The sequence below is a fragment of the Coregonus clupeaformis genome, chromosome 8 (genome assembly GCF_020615455.1).
Source record: "Coregonus clupeaformis isolate EN_2021a chromosome 8, ASM2061545v1, whole genome shotgun sequence".
In the NCBI taxonomy this organism is placed as follows: domain Eukaryota; kingdom Metazoa; phylum Chordata; class Actinopteri; order Salmoniformes; family Salmonidae; genus Coregonus; species Coregonus clupeaformis.
Genome location: NC_059199.1, coordinates 64,361,456 through 64,384,580, shown reverse-complemented (window position 1 = coordinate 64,384,580; position 23,125 = coordinate 64,361,456). Strand labels below are relative to the sequence as shown.

The 23,125-nt window shown below is 49.6% G+C and overlaps 1 protein-coding gene across 1 annotated transcript in view; it reads left to right on the top strand.

Moving 5' to 3' along the window:
- LOC121572224 (protein CBFA2T1-like) overlaps positions 1–23,125 on the top strand; it is a 237,987-nt gene that overhangs the window by 107,681 nt on the left and 107,181 nt on the right. Inside the window, exon 4 of the mRNA XM_045222137.1 lies at positions 17,889–17,978. Coding sequence (XP_045078072.1) covers positions 17,889–17,978 — 90 coding nt within the window. The remainder of the gene's footprint in view (positions 1–17,888; positions 17,979–23,125) is intronic.

Here is a 23,125-nt window from a genome sequence, read left to right as displayed (position 1 = left end):
TGCAGGGCGGGGGGAGTTCTATCCTCCTCTTAGCTGAGATGTTGCAGGGCGGGGGGAGTTCTATCCTCCTCCTTAGCTGAGATGTTGCAGGGCGGGGGGAGTTCTATCCTCCTCTTAGCTGAGATGTTGCAGGGCGGGGGGAGTTCTATCCTCCTCTTAGCTGAGATGTTGCAGGGCGGGGGGAGTTCTATCCTCCTCTTAGCTGAGATGTTGCAGGGCGGGGGGAGTTCTATCCTCCTCTTAGCTGAGATGTTGCAGGGCGGGGGGAGTTCTATCCTCCTCTTAGCTGAGATGTTGCAGGGCGGGGGGAGTTCTATCCTCCTCTTAGCTGAGATGTTGCAGGGCGGGGGAGTTCTATCCTCCTCCTTAGCTGAGATGTTGCAGGGCGGGGGGAGTTCTATCCTCTCCTCTTAGCTGAGATGTTGCAGGGCGGGGGGAGTTCTATCCTCCTCTTAGCTGAGATGTTGCAGGGCGGGGGGAGTTCTATCCTCCTCCTCTTAGCTGAGATGTTGCAGGGCGGGGGGAGTTCTATCCTCCTCTTAGCTGAGATGTTGCAGGGCGGGGGGAGTTCTATCCTCCTCTTAGCTGAGATGTTGCAGGGCGGGGGGAGTTCTATCCTCCTCCTCTTAGCTGAGATGTTGCAGGGCGGGGGAGTTCTATCCTCCTCTTAGCTGAGATGTTGCAGGGCGGGGGGAGTTCTATCCTCCTCTTAGCTGAGATGTTGCAGGGCGGGGGGAGTTCTATCCTCCTCTTAGCTGAGATGTTGCAGGGCGGGGGAGTTCTATCCTCCTCTTTAGCTGAGATGTTGCAGGGCGGGGGGAGTTCTATCCTCCTCTTAGCTGAGATGTTGCAGGGCGGGGGGAGTTCTATCCTCCTCTTAGCTGAGATGTTGCAGGGCGGGGGGAGTTCTATCCTCCTCTTAGCTGAGATGTTGCAGGGCGGGGGGAGTTCTATCCTCCTCTTAGCTGAGATGTTGCAGGGCGGGGGGAGTTCTATCCTCCTCTTAGCTGAGATGTTGCAGGGCGGGGGAGTTCTATCCTCCTCTTAGCTGAGATGTTGCAGGGCGGGGGAGTTCTATCCTCCTCTTAGCTGAGATGTTGCAGGGCGGGGGGAGTTCTATCTCCTCCTCTTAGCTGAGATGTTGCAGGGCGGGGGGAGTTCTATCCTCCTCTTAGCTGAGATGTTGCAGGGCGGGGGGAGTTCTATCCTCCTCCTCTTAGCTGAGATGTTGCAGGGCGGGGGGGAGTTCTATCCTCCTCTTAGCTGAGATGTTGCAGGGCGGGGGGAGTTCTATCCTCCTCTTAGCTGAGATGTTGCAGGGCGGGGGGGAGTTCTATCCTCCTCTTAGCTGAGATGTTGCAGGGCGGGGGGAGTTCTATCCTCCTCTCTTAGCTGAGATGTTGCAGGGCGGGGGAGTTCTATCCTCCTCTTAGCTGAGATGTTGCAGGGCGGGGGGAGTTCTATCCTCCTCTTAGCTGAGATGTTGCAGGGCGGGGGAGTTCTATCCTCCTCTTAGCTGAGATGTTGCAGGGCGGGGGAGTTCTATCCTCCTCTTAGCTGAGATGTTGCAGGGCGGGGGGAGTTCTATCCTCCTCCTCTTAGCTGAGATGTTGCAGGGCGGGGGGAGTTCTATCCTCCTCTTAGCTGAGATGTTGCAGGGCGGGGGGGAGTTCTATCCTCCTCCTCTTAGCTGAGATGTTGCAGGGCGGGGGGAGTTCTATCCTCCTCTTAGCTGAGATGTTGCAGGGCGGGGGGAGTTCTATCCTCCTCTTAGCTGAGATGTTGCAGGGCGGGGGGAGTTCTATCCTCCTCCTCTTAGCTGAGATGTTGCAGGGCGGGGGGAGTTCTATCCTCCTCTTAGCTGAGATGTTGCAGGGCGGGGGAGTTCTATCCTCCTCCTTAGCTGAGATGTTGCAGGGCGGGGGGAGTTCTATCCTCCTCTTAGCTGAGATGTTGCAGGGCGGGGGGGAGTTCTATCCTCCTCTTAGCTGAGATGTTGCAGGGCGGGGGGAGTTCTATCCTCCTCTTAGCTGAGATGTTGCAGGGCGGGGGGGAGTTCTATCCTCCTCTTAGCTGAGATGTTGCAGGGCGGGGGGAGTTCTATCCTCCTCTTAGCTGAGATGTTGCAGGGCGGGGGGAGTTCTATCCTCCTCTTAGCTGAGATGTTGCAGGGCGGGGGGGAGTTCTATCCTCCTCTTAGCTGAGATGTTGCAGGGCGGGGGGAGTTCTATCCTCCTCTTAGCTGAGATGTTGCAGGGCGGGGGGAGTTCTATCCTCCTCCTCTTAGCTGAGATGTTGCAGGGCGGGGGGAGTTCTATCCTCCTCCTCTTAGCTGAGATGTTGCAGGGGCGGGGGGAGTTCTATCCTCCTCTTAGCTGAGATGTTGCAGGGCGGGGGGAGTTCTATCCTCCTCCTCTTAGCTGAGATGTTGCAGGGCGGGGGGAGTTCTATCCTCCTCCTCTTAGCTGAGATGTTGCAGGGCGGGGGGGAGTTCTATCCTCCTCTTAGCTGAGATGTTGCAGGGCGGGGGAGTTCTATCCTCCTCTTAGCTGAGATGTTGCAGGGCGGGGGGGAGTTCTATCCTCCTCCTTTAGCTGAGATGTTGCAGGGCGGGGGGAGTTCTATCCTCCTCCTCTTAGCTGAGATGTTGCAGGGCGGGGGGAGTTCTATCCTCCTCCTCTTAGCTGAGATGTTGCAGGGCGGGGGGAGTTCTATCCTCCTCCTCTTAGCTGAGATGTTGCAGGGCGGGGGGAGTTCTATCCTCCTCTTAGCTGAGATGTTGCAGGGCGGGGGGAGTTCTATCCTCCTCCTCTTAGCTGAGATGTTGCAGGGCGGGGGGAGTTCTATCCTCCTCTTAGCTGAGATGTTGCAGGGCGGGGGAGTTCTATCCTCCTCTTAGCTGAGATGTTGCAGGGCGGGGGGAGTTCTATCCTCCTCTTAGCTGAGATGTTGCAGGGCGGGGGGAGTTCTATCCTCCTCTTAGCTGAGATGTTGCAGGGCGGGGGGGAGTTCTATCCTCCTCTTAGCTGAGATGTTGCAGGGCGGGGGGGAGTTCTATCCTCCTCTTAGCTGAGATGTTGCAGGGCGGGGGAGTTCTATCCTCCTCCTCTTAGCTGAGATGTTGCAGGGCGGGGGGAGTTCTATCCTCCTCTTAGCTGAGATGTTGCAGGGCGGGGGGAGTTCTATCCTCCTCCTTAGCTGAGATGTTGCAGGGCGGGGGGGAGTTCTATCCTCCTCCTTAGCTGAGATGTTGCAGGGCGGGGGGAGTTCTATCCTCCTCTTAGCTGAGATGTTGCAGGGCGGGGGGAGTTCTATCCTCCTCTTAGCTGAGATGTTGCAGGGCGGGGGGAGTTCTATCCTCCTCTTAGCTGAGATGTTGCAGGGCGGGGGGAGTTCTATCCTCCTCTTAGCTGAGATGTTGCAGGGCGGGGGGAGTTCTATCCTCCTCTTAGCTGAGATGTTGCAGGGCGGGGGGGAGTTCTATCCTCCTCCTCTTAGCTGAGATGTTGCAGGGCGGGGGGAGTTCTATCCTCCTCCCTTAGCTGAGATGTTGCAGGGCGGGGGGAGTTCTATCCTCCTCTTAGCTGAGATGTTGCAGGGCGGGGGGAGTTCTATCCTCCTCTTAGCTGAGATGTTGCAGGGCGGGGGGAGTTCTATCCTCCTCTTAGCTGAGATGTTGCAGGGCGGGGGAGTTCTATCCTCCTCTTAGCTGAGATGTTGCAGGGCGGGGGGGAGTTCTATCCTCCTCTTAGCTGAGATGTTGCAGGGCGGGGGGAGTTCTATCCTCCTCTTAGCTGAGATGTTGCAGGGCGGGGGAGTTCTATCCTCCTCCTCTTAGCTGAGATGTTGCAGGGCGGGGGGAGTTCTATCCTCCTCTTAGCTGAGATGTTGCAGGGCGGGGGAGTTCTATCCTCCTCCTTAGCTGAGATGTTGCAGGGCGGGGGGGAGTTCTATCCTCCTCTTAGCTGAGATGTTGCAGGGCGGGGGGAGTTCTATCCTCCTCTTAGCTGAGATGTTGCAGGGCGGGGGGAGTTCTATCCTCCTCTTAGCTGAGATGTTGCAGGGCGGGGGGAGTTCTATCCTCCTCCTCTTAGCTGAGATGTTGCAGGGCGGGGGGAGTTCTATCCTCCTCCTCTTAGCTGAGATGTTGCAGGGCGGGGGGAGTTCTATCCTCCTCCTCTTAGCTGAGATGTTGCAGGGCGGGGGGAGTTCTATCCTCCTCTTAGCTGAGATGTTGCAGGGCGGGGGGAGTTCTATCCTCCTCCTCTTAGCTGAGATGTTGCAGGGCGGGGGGAGTTCTATCCTCCTCCTTTAGCTGAGATGTTGCAGGGCGGGGGGAGTTCTATCCTCCTCCTCTTAGCTGAGATGTTGCAGGGCGGGGGGAGTTCTATCCTCCTCTTAGCTGAGATGTTGCAGGGCGGGGGGAGTTCTATCCTCCTCTTAGCTGAGATGTTGCAGGGCGGGGGGGAGTTCTATCCTCCTCTTAGCTGAGATGTTGCAGGGCGGGGGAGTTCTATCCTCCTCCTTAGCTGAGATGTTGCAGGGCGGGGGAGTTCTATCCTCCTCTTAGCTGAGATGTTGCAGGGCGGGGGGAGTTCTATCCTCCTCCTTAGCTGAGATGTTGCAGGGGCGGGGGGAGTTCTATCCTCCTCTTAGCTGAGATGTTGCAGGGCGGGGGGAGTTCTATCCTCCTCCTTTAGCTGAGATGTTGCAGGGCGGGGGGAGTTCTATCCTCCTCCTCTTAGCTGAGATGTTGCAGGGCGGGGGGAGTTCTATCCTCCTCCTTAGCTGAGATGTTGCAGGGCGGGGGGAGTTCTATCCTCCTCTTAGCTGAGATGTTGCAGGGCGGGGGGAGTTCTATCCTCCTCCTTTAGCTGAGATGTTGCAGGGCGGGGGGGAGTTCTATCCTCCTCTTAGCTGAGATGTTGCAGGGCGGGGGGAGTTCTATCCTCCTCTTAGCTGAGATGTTGCAGGGCGGGGGGGAGTTCTATCCTCCTCCTCTTAGCTGAGATGTTGCAGGGCGGGGGGAGTTCTATCCTCCTCTTAGCTGAGATGTTGCAGGGCGGGGGGAGTTCTATCCTCCTCCTCTTAGCTGAGATGTTGCAGGGCGGGGGGAGTTCTATCCTCCTCTTAGCTGAGATGTTGCAGGGCGGGGGGAGTTCTATCCTCCTCCTCTTAGCTGAGATGTTGCAGGGCGGGGGGAGTTCTATCCTCCTCTTAGCTGAGATGTTGCAGGGCGGGGGAGTTCTATCCTCCTCCTTAGCTGAGATGTTGCAGGGCGGGGGAGTTCTATCCTCCTCTTAGCTGAGATGTTGCAGGGGCGGGGGAGTTCTATCCTCCTCTTAGCTGAGATGTTGCAGGGCGGGGGAGTTCTATCCTCCTCCTCTTAGCTGAGATGTTGCAGGGCGGGGGGAGTTCTATCCTCCCTCTTAGCTGAGATGTTGCAGGGCGGGGGGAGTTCTATCCTCCTCCTCTTAGCTGAGATGTTGCAGGGCGGGGGGAGTTCTATCCTCCTCCTCTTAGCTGAGATGTTGCAGGGCGGGGGGAGTTCTATCCTCCTCTTAGCTGAGATGTTGCAGGGCGGGGGGAGTTCTATCCTCCTCCTCTTAGCTGAGATGTTGCAGGGGGGGGGAGTTCTATCCTCCTCTCTTAGCTGAGATGTTGCAGGGCGGGGGGGAGTTCTATCCTCCTCTTAGCTGAGATGTTGCAGGGCGGGGGGGAGTTCTATCCTCCTCCTCTTAGCTGAGATGTTGCAGGGCGGGGGAGTTCTATCCTCCTCCTCTTAGCTGAGATGTTGCAGGGCGGGGGGAGTTCTATCCTCCTCCTCTTAGCTGAGATGTTGCAGGGCGGGGGAGTTCTATCCTCCTCCTCTTAGCTGAGATGTTGCAGGGCGGGGGAGTTCTATCCTCCTCTTAGCTGAGATGTTGCAGGGCGGGGGGAGTTCTATCCTCCTCTTAGCTGAGATGTTGCAGGGCGGGGGGGAGTTCTATCCTCCTCCTCTTAGCTGAGATGTTGCAGGGCGGAGGGGAGTTCTATCCTCCTCTTAGCTGAGATGTTGCAGGGCGGGGGGGAGTTCTATCCTCCTCTTAGCTGAGATGTTGCAGGGCGGGGGGAGTTCTATCCTCCTCTTAGCTGAGATGTTGCAGGGCGGGGGGAGTTCTATCCTCCTCCTCTTAGCTGAGATGTTGCAGGGCGGGGGGAGTTCTATCCTCCTCTTAGCTGAGATGTTGCAGGGCGGGGGGGAGTTCTATCCTCCTCCTCTTAGCTGAGATGTTGCAGGGCGGGGGAGTTCTATCCTCCTCTTAGCTGAGATGTTGCAGGGCGGGGGGAGTTCTATCCTCCTCTTAGCTGAGATGTTGCAGGGCGGGGGAGTTCTATCCTCCTCCTCTTAGCTGAGATGTTGCAGGGCGGGGGGGAGTTCTATCCTCCTCCTCTTAGCTGAGATGTTGCAGGGCGGGGGGGAGTTCTATCCTCCTCTTAGCTGAGATGTTGCAGGGCGGGGGGAGTTCTATCCTCCTCCTCTTAGCTGAGATGTTGCAGGGCGGGGGGAGTTCTATCCTCCTCTTAGCTGAGATGTTGCAGGGCGGGGGAGTTCTATCCTCCTCTTAGCTGAGATGTTGCAGGGCGGGGGGAGTTCTATCCTCCTCTTAGCTGAGATGTTGCAGGGCGGGGGGGAGTTATATCCTCCTCCTCTTAGCTGAGATGTTGCAGGGCGGGGGAGTTCCCTTCCTCCTCTTAGCTGAGATGTTGCAGGGCGGGGGAGTTCTATCCTCCTCTTAGCTGAGATGTTGCAGGGCGGGGGGGAGTTCTACCCTCCTCTTAGCTGAGATGTTGCAGGGCGGGGGGGAGTTCTATTCTCCTCTTAGCTGAGATGTTGCAGGGCGGGGGGGAGTTCTATCCTCCTCTCCTATTGTTCTCAGTGTGCCAAGAAAACAAGGTTTTCTCCTGGTGTCCCCTAGGCTTCCGTACCACACACACACACATACATGCAGTGCATTCGGACAGTATTCAGACCCCTTGACTTTTTTTCAGATTTTGTTAAGTTACAGCCCTAATCTAAAATGGAATAAATAAAACATGTTCCTCATCAATCTACACAAAATACACCATAATTACTAAGCTAAAACAGGTTTTTAGACATTTTTGCAAATTTACTAAAGATAAAAAACTGAAATAACATTTACATTACAAGTATTCAGACGCTTTGCTATGAGACTCGAAATTGAGCTCAGGTGCATCCTGTTTCATTGATCATCCTTGAGATGTTTCTACAACTTGATTGGAGTCCACCTGTTGTAAATTCAATTGATTGGACATGATTTGGAAAGGCACACACCTGTCTATATAAGGTCCCACAGTTGGCAGTGCATGTCAGAGCAAAAACCAAGCCAAGAGGTCGAAGGAATTGTCCATAGAGCTCCAGGACAGGATTGTGTCAAGGCACAGATCTGGGGAAGGGTATCAAAATATTTTTGCAGCATTGAAGGTCCCCAAGAACACAGGGGCCTCCATCATTCTCAAATGGAAGAAGTTTGGAACCACCAAGACTCTTCCTAGTGCTAGCCGCCCGGCCAAAATTAGCAATCGGGGGAGAAGGGCCTTGATCAGGGAGGTGAACAAGGACCCGATGGTCACTCTGACAGAGCTCTGGAGTTCCTCTGTGGAGATGGGAGAACCTTCCATAAAGACAACCATCTCTGTAGCACTCCCCAATCAGGCCTTTATGGTAGAGTGGCCAGACAGATGCCACTCCTCAGTAAAAGGCACATGACAGCCCGCTTGGAGTTTGCCAAAAGGCACCTAAAGGACTCTCAGACCATGAGAAACAAGATTCTCTGGATGTATGAAACCAAGATTGAACTCTTTGGCCTTAATGCCAAGCGTCATGTCTGGAGGAAACGTGGCACCATCCCTACTGGATTTTTTTCAGCTGCAGGGACTGGGAGACCAGTCAGGATCGAGGGAAAGATGAACGGAGCAAAGTATAGAGAGAACCTTGATGAAAACTTGCTCCAGAGCGCTCACCTTCCAACAGGACAACGACCCTAAGCACACAGCCAAGACAACGCAGGAGTGGCTTCGGGACAAGTCTCTGAATGTCATTGAGTGGCCCAGCCAGAGCCCGGACTTGAACATTTACATTACATTTAGCAGACGCTCTTATCAAGAGCGACTTACAAATTGGTGCATTCAACTTATGATAGCCAGTGGGACAACCCCTTTTTTTTCCCTTAAAGAGGTAGGGTTTCAAGTGTCTCCGGAAGGTGGTCAGTGACTCCGCTGTCCTGGCGTCGTGAGGGAGCTTGTTCCACCATTGGGGTGCCAGAGCAGCAAATAGCTTTGACTGGGCTGAGCGGGAACTGTGCTTCTGTAGAAGTATGGGAGCTAGCAGGCCAGAGGTGGATGAACGTAGTGCCCTCATTTGGGTGTAGGGTCTGATCAGAGCCTAAAGGTACGGAGGTGCCGTTCCCCTCACTGCTCCATAGGCAAGCACAATGGTCTTGTAACAGATGCGAGCCTCAACTGGAAGCCAGTGGAGTGTGCGGAGGAGCGGGGTGACATGAGAGAACTTGGGAAGGTCGAACACCAGATGGGCTGCGGCGTTCTGGATAAGTTGTAGGGGTTTAATGGCACAGGCAGGGAGCCCAGCCAACAGCGAGTTGCAGTAATCCAGACGGGAGATGACAAGTGCCTGGATTAGGACCTGTGCCGCTTTCTGTGTAAGGTAGGGTCGTACTCTGCGAATGTTGTAGAGCATTAACCTGCAGGATCGGCTCACCGCTTTGATGTTAGCAGAGAACGACAGGGTGTTGTCCAGGGTCACGCCAAGGCTCTTTGCACTCTGGGAGGAGGACACAATGGAGTTGTCAACCGTGATGGCAAGATCATGGAGCGGGCAGTCCTTCCCAGGGAGGAAGAGCAGCTCCGTCTTGCCGAGGTTCAGCTTGAGGTGGTGATCCGACATCCACACTGATATGTCTGCCAGACATGCAGAGATGCGATTCGCCACCTGGTTATCAGAAGGGGAAAGGAGAAAATGAATTGTGTGTCGTCTGCATAGCAATGATAGGAGAGACCATGTGAGGATATGACAGAGCCAAGTGACTTGGTGTATAGCGAGAATAGGAGAGGGCCTAGAACTGAGCCCTGGGGGACACCAGTGGTGAGAGCACGTGGTGCGGAGACAGATTCTCACCACGCCACCTGGTAGGAGCAACCTGTCAGGTAGGACGCAATCCAAGAGTGAGCAGCGCCGGAGATGCCCAACTCGGAGAGGATGGAGAGGAGGATCTGATGGTTCACAGTATCAAAGGCAGCGGATAGGTCTAGAAGGATAAGAGCAGAGGAGAGAGAGTTAGCTTTAGCAGTGCGGAGATCCTCCGTGACACAGAGAAGAGCAGTCTCAGTTGAATGACCAGTCTTGAAACCTGACTGGAGACAGCACGCTCAAGAGTTTTGGAGAGAAAAGAAAGAGGGGATACTGGTCTGTAGTTGTTGACATCGGAGGGATCGAGTGTAGGTTTTTTGAGGAGGGGTGCAACTCTCGCTCTCTTGAAGATGGAAGGGACATGGCCAGCGGTCAAGGATGAGCTGATGAGCGAGGTGAGGTAAGGGAGAAGGTCTCCGGAAATGGTCTGGAGAAGAGAGGAGGGGATAGGGTCAAGCGGGCAGGTTGTTGGGCGGCCGGCCGTCACAAGTCGCAAGATTTCATCTGGAGAGAGAGGGGAGAAAGAAGTCAAAGCATAGGGTAGGGCAGTGTGAGCAGGACCAGCGGTGTCATTTGACTTAATAAATGAGGATCGGATGTCGTCAACCTTCTTTTCAAAATGGTTGACGAAGTCATCCACAGAGAGGGAGGAGGGAGGGGGAGGAGGAGGAGGATTCAGCAGGGAGGAGAAGGTGGTAAAGAGCTTCCTAGGGTTAGAGGCAGAGGCTTGACATTTAGAGTGGTAGAAAGTGGCTTTAGCAGCAGAAACAGAGGAAGAGAATGTAGAGAGGAGGGAGTGAAAAGATGACAGGTCCGCAGGGAGTCTAGTTTTCCTCCATTTCCGCTCGGCTGCCCGGAGCCCTCTTCTGTGAGCTCGCAATGAGTCGTCAAGCCACGGAGCAGGAGGGGAGGACCGAGCCGGCCGGGAGGATAGGGGACATAGAGAGTCAAAGGATGCAGAAAGGGAGGAGAGGAGGGTTGAGGAGGCAGAATCAGGAGATCGGAGGGAGAAGGATTTAGCAGAGGGAAGAGATGATAGGATGGAAGAGGAGAGAGTAGCGGGAGAGAGAGAGCGAAGGTTGCGACGGCAAATTACCATCTGAGTAGGGGCAGAGTGAGTAGTGTTGGAGGAGAGCGAGAGAGAAAAGGATACAAAGTAGTGGTCGGAGACTTCAAATCAAATCAAAATCAAATTTTATTGGTCACATGTGCCGAATACAACAGGTGCAGACATCACAGTGAAATGCTTACTTACAGCCCTTAACCAACAGTGCATTTATTTTTAACAAAAAAGTAAAAATAAAACAACAACAAAAAAAGTGTTGAGAAAAAAAAGAGCAGAAGTAAAATAAAATAACAGTAGGGAGGCTATATATACAGGGGTGCCGTTGCAGAGTCAATGTGCGGGGGCACCGGCTAGTTGAGGTAATATGTACATATGGGTAGATTTAAAGTGACTATGCATAAATAATTAACAGAGTAGCAGCAGCGTAAAAAAGGATGGGGTGGGGGGCAGTGCAAATAGTCCGGGTAGCCATGATTAGCTGTTCAGGAGTCTTATGGCTTGGGGGTAGAAGCTGTTGAGAAGTCTTTTGGACCTAGACTTGGCACTCCGGTACCGCTTGCCGTGGCGGTAGCAGAGAGAACAGTCTATGACTAGGGTGGCTGGAGTCTTTTACAATTTTGAGGGCCTTCCTCTGACACCGCCTGGTATAGAGGTCCGGGATGGCAGGAAGCTTGGCCCCAGTGATGTACTGGGCCGTACGCACTACCCTCTGTAGTGCCTTGCGGTCGGAGGCCAAGCAGTTGCCATGCCAGGCGGTGATGCAACCAGTCAGGATGCTCTCGATGGTGCAGCTGTAGAATTTTTTGAGGTTCTGAGGACCCATGCCAAATCTTTTCAGTCTCCTGAGGGGGAATAGGCTTTGTCGTGCCCTCTTCACGACTGTCTTGGTGTGTTTGGACCATGATAGTTCGTTGGTGATGTGGACACCAAGGAACTTGAAGCTCTCAACCTGTTCCACTACAGCCCCGTCGATGAGAATGGGGGCGTACTCAGTCCTCTTTTTTTTCCTGTAGTCCACAATCATCTCCTTTGTCTTGGTCACGTTGAGGGAGAGGTTGTTGTCCTGGCACCACACGGCCAGGTCTCTGACCTCCTCCCTATAGGCTGTCTCATCATTGTCGGTGATCAGGCCTACCACTGTTGTGTCGTCGGCAAACTTAATGATGGTGTTGGAGTCGTGCCTGGCCATGCAGTCATGGGTGAACAGAGAGTACAGGAGGGGACTGAGCACGCACCCCTGAGGGGCCCCCGTGTTGAGGATCAGTGTGGCAGATGTGTTGTTACCTACCCTTACCACCTGGGGGCGGCCCGTCAGGAAGTCCAGGATCCAGTTGCAGAGGGAGGTGTTTAGTCCCAGGATCCTTAGCTTAGTGATGAGCTTAGAGGGCACTATGGTGTTGAATGCTGAGCTGTAGTCAATGAATAGCATTCTGGAGGGGAGTTTCAGTGAGATTAGTAGAAGAACAGCATCTAGTAAAGATGAGGTCAAGCGTATTGCCTTCCTTGTGAGTAGGGGGGGACGGTGAGAGGGTGAGGTCAAAAGAGGAAAGGAGTGGAAAGAAGGAGGCAGAGAGAAATTAGTCAAAGGCAGACGTAGGGAGGTTAAAGTCACCCAGAACTGTGAGGGGTGAGCCATCCTCAGGAAAGGAACTTATCAAGGCGTCAAGCTCATTGATGAACTCTCCAAGGGAACCTGGAGGGTGATAAATGATAAGGATGTTAAGCTTGAATGGGCTAGTCACTGTGACAGCATGGAATTCAAATGAGGAGATAGACAGATGGGTCAGGGGAAAAAGAGAGAATGTCCACTTGGGAGAGATGAGGATTCCTGTGCCACCACCCCGCTGACCAGATGCTCTCGGGGTATGCGAGAACACATGATCAGACAAGGAAAGAGCAGTAGGAGTAGCAGTGTTTTCTGTGGTAATCCATGTTTCCGTCAGCGCCAAGAAGTCTGGAGGGTAGCATAGGCTGAGATTAACTCTGCCTTGTTGGCCGCAGAACAGCAGTTCCAGAGGCTGCCAGAGACCTGGAACTCCACGTGGGTCGTGCGCGCAGGGACCACCAGATTAGAGTGGCAACAGCCATGCGGTGTGAAGCGTTTGTATGGCCTGTGCAGAGAGGAGAGAACAGGGATAGACAGACACATAGTCGACAGGCTACAGAGAAAGGCTACAATGCAAAGGAGATCGGAATGAAACGAACTAAACATCTGTGAAAGCGAGAGCGGGGCCTCCCTCACTTACGTTTCACTGAAACACTCGATTTCAGTGAAACACCCGATCAAACATCTCTGGAAAGACCTGAAAATAGCTGTGCAGTGACGCTCCCCATCCAACCTGACAGAGCTTGAGAGGATCTGCAGAGAAGAATGGGCGAAACTCCCCAAATACCATTTTACATTTACATTTTAGTCATTTAGCAGACGCTCTTATCCAGAGCGACTTACAGTTAGTGAGTGCATACATTTTTATTTTTTATACTGGAATCGAACCCACAACCCTGGCGTTGCAAATGCCATGCTCTACCAACTGAGCTACATCCCTACCTCATATGCACCCAATAATACCACTGTGTGATAACACTTTCACACTGTCATGCCAACCTGTGTGTTACGCGCAAAAGAGAGAGCGAGAAACATCAAAATGAGCCTACAACCCAAAAAGTGTTTGAGAAATATTTTCTTATTCAGGTGTATAGCCAGTGAGAACAGACAGTTTGATGGAATACTTGGTTACAGTGAAGTAGTAGGAAGACAACACAGATACCAGATCACCTCGGTAACCATGGCATCCCTCTGTAGTCGAACTAAGCTAGACACATCAGAAGCTACCATAACAGATGGCAATAACTGTCCTCTAAAATACGCTTTTACTTAAGTCTATAACAAGCATGTTATCACTTATTTAAAAGAAACCATCAAGACATACTGATATAATTACTCTCTTGTGTAAAGGTGTGAATTCATAGCTGAAATCAAAAACATCTTAAAAACACTGCGTAATAGGGAGGGGGGTTGTTGTTGAGGGGTGTTTCCTTTCCCCATTTACAACATCTTCCTCTTCTCAAACTCCTTGAACATGGTGCTGCCCAGTTGGGCGGGGGACATGCTGACCACAACGCCCGCCTGCTGTAGGGCGTGTGTATACAGGTGTGCCAAGCTTGTAGCATCCTACCCAAGAAGACTCGAGACTGTAATCGCTGCCAATGGTGCTTCAACAAAGTACTGAGTAAAGGGTCTGAATACTTATGTAAATGTGATATAAACCTTGTTGTTTTTTTGCAAAAATGTATAAACCTATTTTGCTTTGTCATTATTGTGTGCAGATTGATAAGAAAAACGACAACAATTGAATCAATTTTAGAATAAGGCTGAAACGTAACAAAATGTGGAAAAAGTCCCCCACACACACATTCACACAACCCCCCCACCACACCCCTACCCACACATACACTCAGAACCCCCCACCCCCCACCCCCCTACATACACTCAGAACTCTCCCCAACACACACACACATACACTCAGAACCCCCGCTCTCCCCCCCTTCCATAGCTCTGTGTATTTGGTTCCCCTCATTCCCTTATTGAAAAGAGAGTGACACAGTTAATTAGCAGAGTTGGAGCTATAGAGGCAGACAGAGACTCTGGAGGTTCTCTCTAAACATGGAAACACCATCTGGGGGCTTCATACGTGCCAGCATCACAGATAACATCTCCTGCTATCACTATTAGACAGTTCAACACTATCTCCTGCTATCGCTATTAGACAGTTAAACACTATCTCCTGCTATCACTATTAGACAGTTAAACACTATCTCCTGCTATCACTATTAGACAGTTAAACACTATCTCCTGCTATCACTATTAGACAGTTAAACACTATCTCCTGCTATCACTATTAGACAGTTAAACACTATCTCCTGCTATCACTATTAGACAGTTAAACACTATCACCTGCTATCACTATTAGACAGTTAAACACTATCTCCTGCTATCACTATTAGACAGTTAAACACTATCTCCTGCCACCACTATTACAGTTAAACACTGTCTCCTCAGCTACCACTATTCAGTTAAACACTATCTCCTGCTATCACTATTACAGTTAAACACTATCTCCTCGCCATCACTATTCAGTTAAACACTATCTCCTGCTATCACTATTAGACAGTTAAACACTATCTCCTCAGCCCCCATGTTCAGTTAAACACTGTCTCCTCAGCCCCCATGTTCAGTTAAACACTATCTCCTCAGCCCCCATGTTCAGTTAAACACTATCTCCTCAGCCTCCATGTTCAGTTAAACACTATCTCCTCAGCCCCCATGTTCAGTTAAACACTATCTCCTCAGCCCCCCATGTTCAGTTAAACACTGTCTCCTCAGCCCCCATGTTCAGTTAAACACTGTCTCCTCAGCCCCCATGTTCAGTTAAACACTATCTCCTCAGCCCCCATGTTCAGTTAAACACTATCTCCTTAGCCCCCATGTTCAGTTAAACACTATCTCCCTCAGCCCCCCATGTTCAGTTAAACACTGTCTCCTCAGCCCCCCATGTTCAGTTAAACACTGTCTCCTCAGCCCCAATGTTCAGTTACACACTGTCTCCTCAACCCCCATGTTCAGTTAAACACTATCTCCGCCACCCCCATGTTCAGTTAAACACTATCTCATCAACCCCCATGTTCAGTTAAACACTATCTCCTCAGCCTCCATGTTCAGTTAAACACTATCTCCTCAGCCCCCATGTTCAGTTAAACACTATCTCCTCAGCCCCCATGTTCAGTTAAACACTGTCTCCTCAGCCCCCATGTTCAGTTAAACACTATCTCCTCAGCCCCCATGTTCAGTTAAACACTGTCTCCTCAGCCCCCATGTTCAGTTAAACACTATCTCCTCAGTCCCCATGTTCAGTTAAACACTATCTCCTCAGCCCCCATGTTCAGTTAAACACTATCTCCTTAGCCCCCATGTTCAGTTAAACACTATCTCCTCAGCCCCCATGTTCAGTTAAACACTATCTCCTCAGCCCCCATGTTCAGTTAAACACTGTCTCCTCAGCCCCCATGTTCAGTTAAACACTATCTCCCAGCCCCCGTTCAGCACTATTCCTCAGCCCCCCATGTTCAGTTAAACACTATCTCCTCAGCCCCCATGTTCAGTTAAACACTATCTCCTCAGCCCCCATGTTCAGTTAAACACTGTCTCCTCAGCCCCCATGTTCAGTTAAACACTGTCTCCTCAGCCCCAATGTTCAGTTACACACTGTCTCCTCAACCCCCATGTTCAGTTAAACACTATCTCCGCCACCCCCATGTTCAGTTAAACACTATCTCATCAACCCCCATGTTCAGTTAAACACTATCTCCTCAGCCTCCATGTTCAGTTAAACACTATCTCCTCAGCCCCCATGTTCAGTTAAACACTGTCTCCTCAGCCCCCATGTTCAGTTAAACACTGTCTCCTCAGCCCCCATGTTCAGTTAAACACTGTCTCCTCAGCCCCAATGTTCAGTTAAACACTGTCTCCTCAGCCCCCATGTTCAGTTAAACACTATCTCCTCAACCCCCATGTTCAGTTAAACACTATCTCCTCAGCCCCCATGTTCAGTTAAACACTATCTCTCAGCCCCCAATGTTCAGTTACACACTATCTCTCCTCAGCCCCCATGTTCAGTTAAACACTATCTCCGCCACCCCCATGTTCAGTTAAACACTATCTCCTCAGCCCCCATGTTCAGTTAAACACTATCTCCTCAGCCCCCATGTTCAGTTAAACACTATCTCCTCAGCCCCCATGTTCAGTTAAACACTATCTCCTCAGCCCCCATGTTCAGTTAAACACTATCTCCTCAGCCCCCATGTTCAGTTAAACACTATCTCCTCAGCCCCCATGTTCAGTTAAACACTGTCTCCTCAGCCCCCATGTTCAGTTAAACACTATCTCCTCAGCCCCCATGTTCAGTTAAACACTGTCTCCTCAGCCCCCATGTTCAGTTAAACACTATCTCCTCAGCCCCCATGTTCAGTTAAACACTGTCTCCTCAGCCCCCATGTTCAGTTAAACACTATCTCCTCAGCCCCCATGTTCAGTTAAACACTATCTCCTCAGCCCCCCATGTTCAGTTAAACACTATCTCCTCAGCCCCCATGTTCAGTTAAACACTGTCTCCTCAGCCCCCATGTTCAGTTAAACACTGTCTCCTCAGCCCCCATGTTCAGTTAAACACTGTCTCCTCAGCCCCAATGTTCAGTTACACACTGTCTCCTCAACCCCCATGTTCAGTTAAACACTATCTCCGCCACCCCCATGTTCAGTTAAACACTATCTCCTCAACCCCCATGTTCAGTTAAACACTATCTCCTCCACCCCCATGTTCAGTTAAACACTATCTCCTCAGCCCCCATGTTCAGTTAAACACTGTCTCCTCAGCCCCCATGTTCAGTTAAACACTGTCTCCTCAGCCCCCATGTTCAGTTAAACACTGTCTCCTCAGCCCCAATGTTCAGTTACACACTGTCTCCTCAACCCCCCATGTTCAGTTAAACACTATCTCCGCCACCCCCCATGTTCAGTTAAACACTATCTCCTCAACCCCCATGTTCAGTTAAACACTATCTCCTCCACCCCCATGTTCAGTTAAACACTATCTCCTCAGCCCCCATGTTCAGTTAAACACTATCTCCTCAGTCCCCATGTTCAGTTAAACACTATCTTCTCAGCCCCCATGTTCAGTTAAACACTATCTCCTTAGCCCCCATGTTCAGTTAAACACTATCTCCTCAGCCCCCATGTTCAGTTAAACACTGTCTCCTCAGCCCCCATGTTCAGTTAAACACTGTCTCCTCAGCCCCAATGTTCAGTTAAACACTGTCTCCTCAGCCCCCATGTTCAGTTAAACACTGTCTCCTCAGCCCCAATGTTCAGTTACACACTGTCTCCTCAACCCCTATGTTCAGTTAAACACTGTCTCCTCAACCCCCATGTTCAGTTAAACACTATCTCCTCAGCCCGTATGTTCAGTTAAACACTATCTCCTCAGCCCCCATGTTCAGTTAAACACTGTCTCCTCAGCCCCCATGTTCAGTTAAACACTGTCTCCTCAGCCCCCATGTTCAGTTAAACACTATCTCCTCAGCCCCCATGTTCAGTTAAACACTATCTCCTCAGCCCGTATGTTCAGTTAAACACTATCTCCTCAGCCCCCATGTTCAGTTAAACACTGTCTCCTCAGCCCCCATGTTCAGTTAAACACAGGTGTGGATGAATGGTGCGGTACATACATTACATTAAAAGGTATTTTAGTCAGTGATTATCTAGAGACACAGTGTTATGTATGGTAAAAGACTGGCATGTGATGTCATGTTTTGAAATGGTACCCCATACACTATATACTACAGTATTTTTGACCAGAGCACTGTGGTGTTCTGATGTCAGTGGTGGTAATGCACAGTCCCTAGACTTTCACTGTGTCTCTCCATATGTCTTCCATTAAACTAAAATCATTCAATCCCTGGCAGGATATGGTTAGCTTCCAATAACCTATTATCACATAGTGTATTCCATATGTATTCAGGTCTCTCTCTCTCTCTCTCTATATATTTTCTCTGACCCAGAATTCCACGTTAACCATAGAGGAATTCCACTCCAAGCTGCAAGAAGCGACCAACTTCCCTCTCCGACCTTTTGTCATCCCGTTCCTGAAGGTAAGTAGTATTGCACAAGGGGACGACACACACACACACAACACACACACACAACACACATAACACACACACACACACACACACACAACACACACACACACACACACACACACACACACACACACACACACACACACACACACACACAACACACACACACACACACAACACACACACACACACACACACAACACACACAACACACACACACACACACACACACACACACACACACAACACACACACACACACACACACACACACACACACACACACAACACACACACACACACACACACACACACACACACACACACACACACACACACAACACACACAACACACACACACAACACACACACACACACACACACACACACACAACACACACACACACACACACACACACACAACAAACACACGGCCCGTCCGCAGATCTGGAAACCATTTAACCAGCCACAGAGCTGAGACACAGATGTGTATATTTCGTTAGTCAGTTTTTTATTCCTTCACTCCTGGGATGGAAGAAACTCGGCATGCTGGGTACATTTCCCCATGAGCCCAAGAAGCACTGAATCTACTCTTCTATGGGACCTCATTTTATTTGATGGATATATTTTCTCTCTCTGTATTCCAGATTTTAACTGGAAATATATGATTTGACCTAGCTCAACCACCAGTGAAATAGCATGGGTCTGGTTGAGGTGAGGTCTGGACTGGTTTGACCCCCTGCACAATGTCTCTCTCTGTTCCCTCCACTTTAGTCTATTGGGCTTCTATTGTTAGGAAGCATCCCAAATGGCACCCTACTCCCTACTTAGTGCACTACTTTTGGTACACTATTCCCTACTTAGTGCACTACTTTTGATACACTACCTGGGGCGGCAGGTAGCTTAGTGGTTAAGAGCGTTGTGCCGGTAACCGAAAGGTCGCTGGTTCTAATCCCCGAGCCAACTAGGTGAAAAATCTGTCGATGTGCCCTTGAGCAAGGCACTTAATCCTAATTGCTCTGGATAAGAGTGTCTGCTAAATGACTTATTTATTTTAGTGCACTACTTTTGGTACACTATTCCCTTCTTAGTGTACCCTATTCCCTACCAGAGCCCTGGTCAAAAGTAGTGCACTAAGTAGGGAATAGGGTGTCATTTGGGATGCTGTGGGTTATTTTGTCATTTCCTTTCTCCATGAGCACAGTAACATGAACAGATGTAACCTAGGCCCTCTCTAAAGTATCCATCCACTCATGCCTCAACATCAGCTCTAGTATAATGATTGATGGGGGACAGGTAGAATGCCTCAACACTTAACCAAGAGTCCATTTATTTTAATTAAGCAACCTCTCCTCCTCCTTCTCTCCCTCTCCTCCTCCTTCTCTCCCTCTCTCGCCCCCTCTACCTCTCTCTCTCCCTCTCTCTCTCTCTCTCTCTCTATCAACCAGCTCCCTCCCTCTCTCTTCTCACTGTCTCTCTCAATTCAATTCAATTCAATTAAAAGGGCTTTATTGGCAAAGGGAAACATATGTTTAAATTGCAAAAGCAAATGGAATAGAAAATAAACAAAAGCGAAATAAACAAGGGAAACATTAGTAAACATTACTACGTTTTTAAAGAATATACACTACCGGTCAAAAGTTTTAAAACACCTACTCATTCAAGGGTTTTTCTTTATTTTTACTATTTTCTACATTGTAGAATAATAGTGAAGACATCAACACTATGAAATAACACATATGGAATCATGTAGTAACCAAAAAAGTGTTAAACAAATCAAAATATATTTTATATTTGAGATTCTTCCAAATAGCCACCCTTTGCTTTGATGACTGCTTTGCACACTCTTGGCATTCTCTCAACCAGCTTCATGAGGTAGTCACCTGGAATGCATTTCAATTAACAGGTGTGCCTTCTTAAAAGTTAATTTGTGGAATTTCTTTCCTTCTTAATGCGTTTGAGCCAATCAGTTGTGTTGTGACAAAGTAGGGGTGGTATACAGAAGATAGCCCTATTTGGTAAAATATCAAGTCCATATTATGGCAAGCTCAAATAAACAAAGAGAAACGACAGTTCATCATTACTTTAAGACATGACAGTTAGTAAATACGGAACATTTCAAGAACTTTGAATGTTTCTTCAAGTGCAGTCGCAAAAACCATGAAGCGCTATGATCAAACTGGCTCTCATGAGGACCACCACATGAAAGGAAGACCCAGAGTTACCTCTGCTGCAGAGGATAAGTTCATTAGAGTTACCAGCCTCAGAAATTGCAGCCCAAATAAATGCTTCACAGAGTTCAAGTAACAGACACATCTCAACATCAACTGTTCAGAGGAGACTGTGTGAATCAGGCCTTCATGGTCGAATCGCTGCAAAGAAACCACTACTAAAGGACACCAATAAGAAGAAGAGACCTGCTTGGGCCAAGAAACACGAGCAATGGACATTAGACCGGTGGAAATGTGTCCTTGGTCTGGAGTCCAAATTGGAGATTTTTGGTTCCAACCGCCGTGTCTTTGTGAGACACGCTGTGGGTGAACGGATGATCTCCGCATGTGTAGTTCCCACCGTAAAGCATGGAGGAGGTGGTGTTAGGGTGTGGGAGTGATTTGCTGGTGACACTATCTGTGATTTATTTAGAATTCAAGGCACACTTAACCAGCATGGCTACCACAGCATTCTGTAGCGATACGCCATCCCATCTGGTTTGGGCTTAGTGGGACAATCATTTGTTTTTCAACAGGACAATGACCCAACACACCTCCTGGCTGTGTAAGGGCTATTTTACCAAGAAGGAGAGTGATGGAGTGCTGCATCAGATGACCTGGCCTCCATAATTCCCCGACCTCAACCAAATTGAGATGGTTTGGGATGAGTCAGAGTGAAGGAAAAGCAGCCAACAAGTGCTTAGCATACAGTATGTGGGAACTCCTTCAAGACTGTTGGAACAGCATTCCAGGTGAAGCTGGTTGAGAGAATGGCAAGCGTGTGCAAAGCTGTCATCAAGGCAAAGGGTGGCTATTTGAAGAATCTCAAATATATTTTGATTTGTTTAACACTTTTTTGGTTACTACATGATTCCATATGTGTTATTTCATAGTTTTGATGTCTTCACTATTATTCTACAATGTAGAAAATAGTAAAAAATAAAGAAAAACCCTGGAATGAGTAGGTGTTCTAAAACTTTTGACCGGTAGTGTAGACACTATTTCAAATGTTATATTATTGGACATGTACATTGTTGTAACAATGTGCAAGTAGTTTAAGTATGAAAGGGAAAATAAATAAACATTAATATGGGTTGAATTTACAATTGTGTTTGTGCTCCACTGGTTTCCCTTTTCTCATGGCAACGGGCCACACATCTTGCTGCTCTGAGTGCACACTGCAGTATTTCGCCTACCAGATATGGGAGTTTATCAAAATTAGATTTGTTTTTTGAATTCTTTGTGGGTCTGTGTAATCTGAGTGAAATATGTGTCTCTAATATGGTCATACATTTGGCAGGAGGTTAAGAAGTGCAGTTCAGTTTCCACCTCATTTTGTGGGCAGTGTGCACATAGCCTGTCTTCTCTTGAGAGCCAGGTCTGCCTACGGCGGCCTTTCTCAATAGCAAGGCTATGCTCACTGAGTCTGTACATAGCCAAGGAATTTCTTAATTCTCTCTCTCTTTTTCTCACTCTCCCTCTATCTCCCTCTCCCCAGCTCTCTTTCCACCAGCTCTCTCTCTATCTTTTCTCTCTCTCTACCTCTCTCCACTCCCTGCCATATGGTTGCTGTATCATTGAGTCAGTAGGGAGCGTTGGAATCGAAGATGCAACTCTTGTATTTTTGTTTAGTGTGCTCCCTCGACGGGGCCTCTAATGCCAGAGACCATATGGCAGGGAGCGGTAAGCGGGAACAGGGGCTTTCATAGGTGCCTGCTAGAGACAGAAGAGACCCGAGCGCAGCTGCAACAATGTGCATTAGGATGGCTGGGGGTTTTCATCAGGCTAATGTCACCCAGCAACCCTCTCCTCCTCCCTTCAATCCCCCCTGTTTGGAGGAGAGAGAGAGAGAGAGAGAGAGAGAGAGAGAGAGAGAGAGAGAGAGAGAGAGAGAGAGAGAGAGAGAGAGAGAGAGAGAGAGAGAGAGAGGGAGAGAGAGAGAGAGAGAGAGAGAGAGAGAGAGAGAGAGAGAGAGAGAGAGAGAGAGAGAGAAAGAAAGAAAGAAAGAAAGAAAGAAAGAGAGAGAGAGAGGGAGAGGGAGAGACCTAGCGATGTACAGTGTAGCCAGTGATGTACACGTAACCAGGTCAAAATCCCGACCTACGGTTCGCAGTGCTCCCACGTAGGGAAGTAGAGCTTGCGAGAAGAGCCCTGTGGCTTCGTGCTGTTCAGCGTAGGGAGAGTGGGAAATGTGGGGACCCGGTGTCCAAGTAGGCTACACGTAGCTATGTGTGTGGAAAGCATTTAATCACAGGTAAGACATTTAACTTGTTTAGTACAGTCAGTTTGTAACTCCACTCACTACTTGTAACTTTTATAGTCCGTTTGTTTGTGTGGTTGGTCCTGGCTAGCTAAATGTTTTGTTTGGTAGCTAGCTAGCTAGCACTCCCTCACTCACATGGCTGCTAGCGCCGTCATTAAAAGGGGCGTGAGGGAAGCCCTACAATATTACGTTTTTCTAAGTAGTGAGAACGCTCTGGAGCAGGCGATGTTGGAAAGTCGTCTTTACACACGTTGTACTTTTAGTGAATCTAGTTCTGTAATTGACTAAAACAAGCAGACAACAAGAAAAATGTATATTTGAAAAAAGTCACATTTTTGCTGTGAGGTAACCACAGGTTGTTTTCCCCGTTCTATCTAATACCGACTGGGACTATAAAGCCTCTTAGTGATGACATGAAAACTCTGAGACACCGTTAAGGACAAAACCAGTACAGCATAACCAAATGTTAGTTGAAAGAGAGAGCGAGCGAGAAAAAAGGGATTACAGTGATATGTAGTAAACATTATATGCATTCCAAATGGCACCATATTCCCTATTTAGTGCACTTCTTTTTACCAGGGATCACAGGGCCGTAGTGTACTGTGTACACGCTTAGAAAAAGAAAGGTGCTATCTAGAACCTAAAAGGGTTATTTGGCTGTCACCATAGGAGAACCCTTTTAAG